At 33.2% G+C, this 12,393-nt stretch overlaps 1 protein-coding gene across 1 annotated transcript; it reads left to right on the top strand.

Annotated features, from left to right (window-relative positions):
* The first annotated feature begins 3,005 nt into the window (after positions 1-3,005).
* LOC126888714 (uncharacterized) lies at positions 3,006-3,740 on the top strand. Its single transcript, XM_050657096.1, has one exon. It carries the CDS (start codon positions 3,006-3,008, stop codon positions 3,738-3,740), a length of 735 nt encoding a protein of 244 aa, XP_050513053.1.
* The last annotated feature ends 8,653 nt before the right edge of the window (positions 3,741-12,393 follow it).

Here is a 12,393-nt window from a genome sequence, read left to right as displayed (position 1 = left end):
AAAGACAACAAAAAGGTACATAATACAACAAAGACACATACATTGATAAAAGATAAGTCCAAAATTTGCAGTTATAGTTTCACAAATCTTTTATATATTTCCTTAATTCACTTTTAAATAATAAAAATGACTTACAATCCTTCAAATGCATATGTAGTTCATTATATTCTTGAAAACTCCTAAATAATAAAGATGACATTGAGTTGGTTAGATTAACTCTGTTTACATAAATGTTGTTTTTATTTCTTGTGTCATGGTCATGTATGTCACTATGAAAACAAATAAACTGGTGAAAATAAGGTGGAGCTAAGCAGTTAATTATTTTATAAATTAACAACATTGTAAAATAGTACAGTCTCTGCTTTACTGAAAACCACTGAAGCGTCTTTAACATATTTAGTGTAGAAGTATAACGATTAGTTTTTAATATAATACGCATACCACGTTTCTGGAGTTTCTGAAGTTGGTTCATTTTATCTAGATTAAATAGATGTAGAACAGAAGCACAATAATCGAAGTGAGGTTGGATGACGGTGTTGTACACCGTTATTTTAGCGAACGTTGACAAGTTTTTTGCAATTCTTGAAAAAAAGTATAATTTTTTACTAATTTTTTTATTAATGTAATTAAAATGTTCATCGAAATTGAGAAAGTTATCCAATTAAAAACCCAAATATTTAATAGTTGATACTACTTCAATTTGCTCACAATTAAAATCCCTATCCTGACGTTATTTAAATTCAACAGATTAAATTTATATTTGGTTGTAAAAATAATTGCTTTTGTTTTATTGACATTTAACTTTAGTTTATTGCTTTTAAGAAAAATATCCACTTTTTGCAATACCCTATTCATTTTTGCAACTGCTGAATTTAAATATGTGTCCGCTAAAGCTAACACAGTGTCATCGGCAAAAAGATTAATAAATTCACAATCAACAAAGAGCTCTATGTCATTTAAATAAAGAATACAAAGTAAAGGTCCTAAGACACTTCCCTGAGGCACTCCGGTGTTAATTTCAATCTCTGATGATACTTGATTATTGTAACGTACTTTTTGATTACGACCTCTAAGATAGTCACTTAACCAATCATATACCTTTCCGCCAATACGGGAGCGTTCAAGTATTACGTAACGCAGTTTGGGTGGAGAGGGGTCTTGTAAAACGCTACAGCGCGTTACATGGGGGGAGGGGGGTTCGAACAGCGCGTTACGTAACATTCTTTTTTAACTTAAATAAAAAAACTACATAATTTCTTTTATGTTTTACATAGACCCCTGAATTGTATTATGTTGCACCCTCACGCAGGGTTACCAGGTCTACTAATTTTTCAGTAGACGTACTGATTTGAAGTCCGGTCTACTTATAACTGTATAAAACCTACTGATTTGAATTCCAATCTACTTATCTACTGAAAACTATATAAAATCTACCGAAAAATCTAAAAAAAATTCATTGCTCAAATATAAACCATTTCTCGTTCATATTATACAACCCAAAGCCCAACATCCAACAGCGCATTAATCTTCTTTCGTTTCACTTCACCTAAATTATATTTGATGGTAAAGTTAGCGACATAGGATTTTCAGAGTAAAAATGATGTCAAGTGCCTAATCTAAGATAACAACGGACTCTTTCGTTGAGAATTGTTTTGTTTTCAATAGACATGTGTCATATTATGTTTCCCATATCCGGAACTGTTCCCTCGGAGTTATTTATGGGTTTATCTGATGAATAGATAGGTAGGTACTTTATATTTTGGTAAAAATGAAATGGGTAATTTTTGTCTTTTCTTAAAAGATGAAAAGATACATATTAAGGAATTAAGAGGTTGCAGAGGGAACTATATGCTCATAAATCATGTATGTTTTCTGAAGTCCATAACATGCAGTATCGTTTTCAGCAGTAGGTATTAAATACAAAACCCACAATATTGATACCTAGTTTAGAAAATTGATAGATATTTTTAAAAATAATACCCTTATTTAAAGTGTGATTCCAGAATTATTAATTTCAAAGTTTTATGTGATTAACATCTTGACGAAAATTATACATAATTTCAAAGTTTCACCTTGCATTATTCATAATACACCCTACATTCTACATAATACACATTTTTGAGCTGAGGTTGTTAAGCAGCTTCTAAAAACAAAAATACACAGGGTGTTTAATTCAAATTAAAGATAATGGACTACGCTAGGCTTGCATGAATCACACTGTACATTTAAATTTATGTTTAAAAAGCACACATTTTTATATATGAAAATCTACGGGTCTCAGCATTTTTAAGATTATTTAAAACAAGGTCAGAATTAATTTTATTCCATAAGTGCCTTCTTATATACATATATACAAGGTGTTTCAGACAAAGGTAACACGATCTCTAGGATAGGTGAAAAATTAAAAAATAATTGGGATTTGCTTACTAAATAATTTTTGTAACGGCATGCGTTTTCACGATACAGGGCGTTGAAGAACAAAAAGTTTTACACATTTTTTTCACTATTTTTCTGAAACTACTGGTAACATCGTTGTTGCAGAATACACAAGTGTATGGCAAATAATTGCTCGTTCCATGTCAGCTGGTGACAGCGCGCATGACAATGTCAATCATAATCATCATGTCGTAAGGTTATATCATATTGTAGCAGTGTACAAATAAAATTCAGTTTTTAATTCAGCATATCAGTTTTTTACCAGACTTAACCATCAGAAGCAGAAATAATACTTTGTATAAATAAATACATAACATTTTGGCGACCGTAGACAGGACAAGAAACAAATAATTACCAGAAAACCAGACAGCATTTTGGCGGCCATTTCGAAGCAGAGGTTAATGACCGGGCCACGCCAGGATTACAGAAAATCAAAGCAAATTATCAGAAAATCATTGGAAATCAGGTATCCTATGTAATATCCTTTTTTATAAAAAATTCCTATGCATGACTTGCATCTAATTTGTGTTGTTTTGTATTGTAACAGTAAATTTTTATAAATCATCAGAATGACAGATGAAAATACCTTAAAAACCACTAAAACTTCCTTAAAAGGTCAGTTAACGAGATTTTTTAATTTTATAAAAGATGTAGAGTCAGGTAAAGCAAACAAAGATCAGTTAGAATGCAGACTAGCAGTAGCAAAAGATTTATTGTCAGACTTTAACTCGGAAATGGTTCAGCTTATGGTATTAGATTTAGATGAGACAAAAAATAAAAGTAAGGAATATGAAGCTGAACTAGAAGAATATGAAAAGAAGTTTTTTGATTGTATATCAAAAGCGGATATTTTAATAAAAAAACAGACATTTAATCAACAAGCAGACACAATAAATACAAGTTGTAGTTCACAGTTACAAGCTTCACAAGACATAAGGTTACCTTGTATTGATCTTCCAAGGTTCAGTGGGGCCTCAGAGAATGGGGTTTCAGAAAGTGGGAGCTCATGGCTTGAGTTTTATGACGGGTTCACTAGTTTAATTGGCAGTGATCCTAATTTAAGTAACATTAAAAAATTTTATTATCTCAAATCTTGTTTGACAGACAGTGCGGCAGCAGTAATTTCCTCTTTGGAGGTTACGAATGAAAATTATACGATTGCTTGGTCGATCTTAACAGATAGATTTCAAAATGATAAACTCATAGTACATTCTCATGTTCGGGCGTTATTTGAGTTATCCGTGATACAAAAAGAATCACCTTCTCAGCTGAGAAAACTGATTGATGAGGTAAATAAAATATAAGGGTATTAGAATCATTTAAACAACCTGTAAAGGAGTGGTCAACAATGTTAATATATTTAATAACTTCTAAGTTAGACAATAACACAAGACGTCAGTGGGAATCGGAGAATAAAAGCAAAAAGGCACTTCCAACAATTGAAGAATTTTTAAGTTTTTTAGGTCAGCGTTCTCGTCTTTTAGAAACTCTTTATGCAAATAATGATAAACAAACACATGGTGCAAACCATAAAAATAATAATCAACCACATAACAAAAATAAAGTACAATCATTCGTAAATCAAACTAATCAGAATTTTAAATGTTTTTATTGTAAAGAATCACACTCAATTTTTTATTGTAATAAGTTTCTACAATTATCCGTAAAACAAAGAAATGTTGAAGTACAAAAAATGAAATTATGCACAAACTGTTTAAGAGGAAATCATTCAATAGAGAAGTGTGTATCAACCAGAGGTTGTAAATTTTGCACGAGAAGGCACAACTCGTTGTTACATTACTCAAATTCTAGATTTCAAACAGATCAGCAACAAAGCCACATCAATATGAACCAAGAATCAGAATCATTTGGGAACTCAATGAATGAGCACAACCAGGTAAAAACAGTACAGATTAATTCAGCGCAGCCATCAACATCAGTAGTTCTAAATTCAAGCGCCAATCATCAATCAGAAGTTTTATTAGCAACAGCAGTTTAGAAAACATACTTCATAGTTTCAGGGAAAATAGATATTTTATTAGGTGCCTCTATATTCTATGATTTATTATGCATTGGACAAATTCGACTTAACAGATTTTTACCAATTTTGCAAAAAACCATGCTAGGTTGGGTTATTACTGGGAATGTTCCATTTCATTCAAATAAACCAACCATCTGGTGTAATTTTACTGTCAACAGCATTAATGATCAGATCAAACAATTTTGGGAAATAGAAAATATTGATAATTCAAAATGTCTAACTAAAGAAGAAGAATCATGTGAAAAAGACTATCAGACATGATTTCAGAAAAATCAAGAAGGACAAATTGTTGTTCCACTGTTAGCAAAAGACAACATACAGAACTTAGGAGATTCATTGCAAACAGCACTCGACAGATTTTCTAGTTTAGAAAGAAAATTAATGAAAAATCCAGAATATAAAAGGTTATACACAGACTTTATCAAGGAATATCAGGATTTGGGACATATGTCACTTATAACAGTAGAGGATTTAAAGTATCCCTCATACTATCTACCACATCATGGAGTTCTAAAATCAGATAATACTACTACTAAATTAAGGGTTGTTTTTGATGGGTCAGCAAAAACAACTACAGGCTTATCATTAAATGATTGCTTAAAGGTTGGACCAACTATACAGAGTGATCTTCTTTCTATCTTAATAAGATTCAGATTTTTTAATATAGTTTTAGCAGCAGACATTGAGAAAATGTACAGACAAATCTTAGTAAGTGAAAACTACCAGAACTATCAGAGAATCGTATGGCGTACAAATCCCTCAGAAGAGATCCAACATTTCAAACTTAAAACAGTAACATATGGAACAGCAAGTGCACCATTCTTAGCGATAAGAAGCCTAACCCAACTAGCCAATGAAATTGAGGAAACAGATCCAGATGTAGCAGTAGTAATCAGAAATGGATTCTATGTTGATGATTTGTTATATGGATGTGAAACTGCAGAACAGGCAAACAGTTGAAAAATAAGTTACAGGAAATTCTTAGCAAATCAAAATTTATATTAAGAAAATGGATGTCCAACGACAAAGATATATTCTCACCAGGAGAGCAAGAACAAGTAGGTATAGAATATTTTATCTCAAGCAAAGAGGAAAATAAAACTTTGGGAATAACTTGGCAGTCAGGTCAAGATAACTTGTTATTTAAAATTAAATGTAAAGACACTGAAAAAATCACAAAGAGATCAATTTTGTCAACAATATCTCAAATTTTTGATCCTTTAGGTTTAGTAGGACCTTATGTCATTCAAGCAAAGATAATATTACAGAAGTTGTGGAAACTTAATTTAAAATGGGATGAATCAGTTCCTGCTGAACTTCATACTTGTTTTGTAGACTGTAGCAACACTATAGTGTCGATTCATAGAATGGTGAGATTTCACTCAAATAAAATGATAAAAAAAATGAGAAACACACTGGAGGAAGCTAACACATATAAATACCACGGTAGCTCTAGTCTCTAGAGATTATAGGGATGGATTCTTATGGATGTTATTAGAGATGTGATGCTGTTTATCAGATCAAATTATGAAAATCAAATAAAAAAAAAATATTTTAGTACAACGATCGGTGTCAGGTCTTATTTTCCAATCTTCAGCGGGCGCCACCATATCTTTCAGCTAACCTAGGAGAAACATGGAAACCACACAAAACAAACATGGTATACATAGTCAGATTACACAAAAAAAAAATATATGAAATATTTATTAGGAGGTTAACTACCTTTACTATATCATCTAGATACACCTCATCATCTGGAATAGAATTAAGTATAAAAAAACTAGGAATAGTGAACAACGGTAATAACGTTAGAGTATGGTATATTTATCGTTCAATTAAATAACAAAAAAAATTATAATTTTATCAAAACGAAAAAGAAGATATTATTATTATTTACTATGTAATTAACTTATTTTTGGACGCCGGAAAGCTTTCTTAGTCTTCACAAATAAGAAATAATATAATATTATGTAGCGGAGTATTCTAACAAAATTCTTTAGAAACTAAATATTCAATTTTCAAAAAAAAAAACAGGAAATAAGCTGGATTCTGTCGTCACATTCCGAATCGATGAGAAATATTAATAAAATTTATTACTTTAGTTTTCCAAATGGGTATGTAGTGGAAATTCAGCAACAGGATAAACAATTGTAAAACAATCAAAATATGGTTGACTTTATTCGTACAGGCCTCAAACTAGACGGTCTTAAATTGAATTGGTCTCAAATTAACGGCATATCAAAACGAGAGCGTCCTAACAATATACGCTACCTCGCAAAATCTGGCCAAAAAGTCAGGACTTTTTGTGACTTTTTCACATTCCAAAACCAAAATTATTGTGTGAAACCAGATTGTATGCACAAGTAAATTTTAAAATGATTTATTAGACAGTGACAGTTAGTCGGTCGATTATCAGAAAAATGACTTTTGTTATGGAAGTTGTTGCGTTTGAAAATTGAATTTAAAAAGTTTTCTCGCGGTGACCACTTATTATTATGATTACGTCATGCAAGTAATCGGTGTGAATTAAAAGAGAAATAAATATTATTAAATTAAAGGTATACTTATTTCGGATCGTTACACAACCTCCTTCACGAACTAAAGCTCGCTAGCGCGATTTAGATCGGACTATGGGTGTGGAAACACACGTAACGAAACGACCAAGACAAATTCATACATCCAAAGAAAATTTAGATAAAATTTATTCAAACGACCATACTATTACACTAAAATGGAAGGAGAATTGTAGCCTTTGTGGCTTGACATATAGAGATTTTCATTATATCTCTCGACTTGAGGTATACGTATTTATCCTCACGTCTATAAGCGGACTTAATCACATATTTTCACATTTCTACGTTCACTCACAGCGTAAATGTTATATGAGTAAACTAAAAAAAAACAAAAAGTAGGAACATGGCCATAAAAGAAACAAACCATGAAATTCAGACATAGAGGTACGTTACTAGTTTTTCGAAAACAAAAGAATTGGGTTATACTGGAGAAAAGTTAGACATTAGAAATACGGGATGACATACTTGCATATGAGATAGATGGTAATAGTTATTGTTTCCTTAGGACTGGTGATAACTAACGCGTATCAAACGCCTGTAATAGGGACATTTTTGGTGAGGGTCAAATTCGGTAAGCTCAAAATCGGTGAGGGTCTAAAATCCTAGGTTACATAACTTAAAGTTAATCAGGATACTCAAAAATTATTATTGGTACGGTATATCTGAAAAACTTATTATTCCGACAAGTAGCTGGCGGAAATCTGCTAACATTTTTCCTAGCCCTTCTCTGTGCCTGGCTATCCAAGACATCCGTTGAACGCTAGTAACAAAATGAGAAAGAATGAGAAAAATATTGAATGCAAGGAGTCAAAATTCCTAGTCTATAGGGTAAAGTACAACTACAATATTCGAACTAGTACTCATATGATAGAATACATATCAGAACAGTAGGTACTGTTTACTACAATTCAGGATATAAACGATTCCCATAAAAAAATAAAAAAAAATACTATATTTACTACTACTACTATATTTACTATTAACTACATTATGTACTAATACATCATTTTGTTTTTGTGACCCCATGAGTATATCAAATCTCTCTATATAGGGAAAGAGAAATCACAAAACACACATGTTGACTATTTAGATGTATTATCTAAAAAACGTTATGTCGGCCAAAAATTTACCATTTACCAATATTCATGAAATCGACACTAACATCCAGCATCAACCAGAACTAAAAGGTAGTGTGTTAACAATACACACCAAGATTAAAACAAACTGCACAACAGATATATGATATATAACCTACATATCATTAACATTGTGATACACAGTAGAGGCATAAACCAAAAACGACCAGCATGCGTATAGTATACACATCTGACAGCTTTATGTATGGTTGCCGAACTCAAAGCAAAAACAACACAATTATAAAATTTTTCTCTCGCAATTACCAGATAAGACAGATCATGGATGTCTGGATTTATTTGGCAAAAGAAAAACAAAATCGTTACAAAACAAAAATGGTCACAAAGGACACACTGGCCATAAGTAATTTAAACAGGAGAAGTTTATACATACACTCGATACAGTATTAAATAAAGAAAAACTTTCTTTTATTCTGTATCTGACGAGTTCGGTTCGTCGTCTGAATCATTATCAGGATAATATGTTTTCAAATCCTTTATGTGCCATTTGCCAGCATTAGATCCATCAGGATTTTTCAAACCATATATTAGAGGAGAAAATTTCTTCACAATTGTACATAACACATATTTAGGCGCAAGTTTTGCCATATATTTTTTTGGTGCACTGGAGAGAGCCATATTCTTTCTCCATACTTTATCTCCAACACTAAATTGGACATCACGCTTGCGCAGGTTGTACGTCTTGGCATTGCGCTCATAAGCTTTGGTGATATTCTTGCGTACAAAAGAGAAAACTTCAGACAAACCTTTAACTTCAGAGGCATATGATTTACGGTCACCTGGGACAATTTCCAAATCAACAAGATCATTTGGTATTCGACCGTAATAATTTCCGGAGATAGGTACATGCCGAGCAAAATTTAAAAAAGCTGGAGTGAATTGAGTCACTTCATGCTTGGCGGTGTTTATTGCCTGACGAATCTTATGGATTTCTTTATCCCAGTCACAGTGATTTTCTACGTAACAACGAATAGCAGTTCCGATGACACGGTTGCTTCTCTCGACAAAATTAACCTGAGGGGAATAGACTGCGGAAAACCATATTTTTTGAACGTTGTAACGATCACACAGATCTTTCATGATCTTACAATTAAGATTAGGGGCATTATCACAAAGAAGATGCTGAGGAACTCCAAACATGAGAAAAACTTGATTTTCAAGAAAATTGCAAATATTCGAAGCAGTAGCTTTCCTCAAAGGATGTAATAGAGTAAATTTAGAAAACCAATCAGCTACTACAAGTAACCAGGAGTGGCCACTTTTACTACGAGTCAAAGGACCTATTAAATCTACAGCAATGATTTGCCAAGGAAAATCGGCTTGTTTTTGACGACCCATTTTTCCAATTTTAGCAGTATTAGGGGCTTTTTGAGCTCCACAAGTCTTACAAGATCTAACATACTTTACAACGTCTTGGCGCATCTTCGGCCAATAATAACGTTCTCGGATACGTGCAAGAGTTTTGTAAGCACCGAGGTGTGCACATGTTGGTGGTTCATGGCATGAATTGATGACATCACGACGTTGAGGTTTGGGCACTAATATTTTCCACTCAAACATATTCGAATTAAACGGTAAACAAGACGGTATGAATTTATAGACGAGATCGTTTTCGACTTTCCATTGGGGAAATTCATCTGGATGATTAAGGATCTTAGAACGCAGATTATCGAACCAGGGATCGATACGATCGGTATCTACCTCAAGATAGGAAATTTCAGAATGTTCATGAGTTCTGCTAAGTGCATCCGGTACATTGTGGGAAGTTCCTTTTCGATGTATAATTCTAAAACCAAACTGTTTTAAACGCATCGCCCAACGAGATAAACGTCCAGTCGGATTCTTAAGATTCGTTAGCCACAAAAGAGAGTAATGATCAGTTATGATAGTAAACTCGACTCCATCAATATAAGGACGAAATTTTTCAACCGAAAACAACACGGCTAAGCACTCTTTCTCAGTCGTGGAAAAGTTACGTTCCTGCTTAGTTAAAGAACGACTTGCATAAGCGATTACCTTTTCTCCGCCATCAATTTCTTGGGTTAAAACAGCACCAAGACCAGTATTGCTAGCATCACATTGAACAGTAAACGGACAGGAGAAATCAGGCTGTACTAAAACAGGAGAAGATATTAAAGCTTCTTTAACAGAGAGAAAGGCTTTTTCAGCTTCGGGATTCCAAGATATAAGTTCCTTTTTCTTCTTACCTTTAAGTAAGTCATTAATGGGAGAGACAAGTGTCGAAAAATCTTTGATAAAACGTCGGTACCAAGAACACAAGCCAATGAAACGTTTTATTTCCGTGGTGTTAGTCGGACGAGGATAATTGACCATAGCAGTTATCTTATCAGGATCAGATCTCAATGAATTATTGCCAACGATGTAACCTAAATATTTAAGAGATGTTTTAAAAAATTCACATTTCTCCACATTGATGGTAAGATTTGCTTCTTTGAGTTTATCTTTCACTTTTTGAAGGAGGGCTATATGCTCTTCGGCTGTAGCTGAACAAACTATTATATCGTCGATGTAAGTAAAGATATATGGTTCGAATTCGGGACCAAAAATTTGATCGACTAGTCTTTGTTGTGTCTGTGCAGAATTGCATAAGCCAAAAGGCATGACTGTAAATTGGAAAAGTCCACGACCTACTACAGCGAAAGCGGTTTTTTCACGTGAAGCATTATCAAGGGGAATTTGCCAGAAAGCTTTTTAAGATCGATGGAACTGATATATCTAGCATTTCTTAAAAGAGACAAAATACGATCGATGTTTGGCAAAGGATAAGTGTCATGACGGGTGACCTCGTTCAAATTTCTGCCATCAAAGCAAAATCTATACTCGCCTGTCTTCTTCTTGACCAGTAACACAGGGGAACACCATGGACTATTAGAAGGTTCTATGACGTTAAGTTTTAACATTTCGTCCAATTCATCATTTAGAATTTTGGCCATATATGGGGACATTGGGAAAGGACGTTTCCGAAATGGTTTGGCATCACCAGTGTCAATAGTGAGCTTGATCTTATTAGTTAAACCTATCCCATTTTTATTGTCTACTTCTTGGAAACTTTGTATAGCTTTTTCTGCACGATTTTTCGATTCTGGATCTAACGATTCAATAGAACTCAAATAATCAAAAGACTCATTCATTTCTGATTCATCACATGATGTTAAACATACTCGATTTTTTACATTCCAAGTGTTTTGAGTAAAATTCAACGAAAGAGAGAATTTCGAAATAAAATTGCTACCAAGAATAAATGTAAGAGGTAAGGATGGAACAATAAGACAGTTTATGACGTGACATACGCCATTAGCAACTATCGGCAAATCTACAATTCCAGTTACCTTTTGACTAGAACCATCGGCAAGCGATACACTCTTATGATTGGGTATTGCAATCTGAACGTCATGTTTTAGAAGAAATTCAATTCCCTGGGATCCTACGACAGTGGTAGTACATCCTGTATCTAACAGAAGAGTAAAAGTCTGAGAAAATATTTGTACCTTTAGATATGGTCGGTTGTCACACGGTTTGGAATATATAACTGGAGTTATTTGTGGTTTTGGTTGGTTTAAAAAAATTTTAACGTTATTGAGCCATTTGGACCACTCATTTGAATCGAAATTTTTGTTAGTCGAAATAGAAAGACATTTTCGTTCGGATTCTTTACTCCTACGAAAGACACACCTACCGAACACAGTAGTGTCATTCTTTAGTTTTTTGAATAATTATTGGGGCATGTTGGAATGGTGACATCTTTTTTACCACAGCGATAACAGTAACGCTGATGTTTTCGTCTACACTCACTGGAAAAGTGCCCCGGTTTTTGACAATTAAAACATATAACATTTTTGGGACTTCCACTTGAAAGGTTTTCAGAAGACTGATTCGATTCAGCATGGTTTTGAGAAGATTTTTTATTCCTAAAATTAGAATGTTTAGTCTGACGTTGGTGACTAACCAAAGCAACATTAGAAGATGATTCTTTCTTAACATTTGAAATCTGAGCGTTATTTTCTAATTTTCTGATAACTATTGAAAGTTCCTCGATGGTGTTAGTATCGGTTAAAGCAATTAAGGGAATATACTCTGGAAGAATATTCTGTCTCATATATTTAACTAGAGTTTTTTCAATAGGAAGGGTAGTCAGACGTTTTGACAAGGACAGAATTTGAGCTTGATA

The sequence above is a fragment of the Diabrotica virgifera genome, chromosome 7 (assembly GCF_917563875.1).
Source record: "Diabrotica virgifera virgifera chromosome 7, PGI_DIABVI_V3a".
Classification (NCBI taxonomy): domain Eukaryota; kingdom Metazoa; phylum Arthropoda; class Insecta; order Coleoptera; family Chrysomelidae; genus Diabrotica; species Diabrotica virgifera.
The sequence above is the reverse complement of the archived record's forward strand: the minus strand, read 5'-3'. Positions and strand labels throughout refer to the sequence as shown.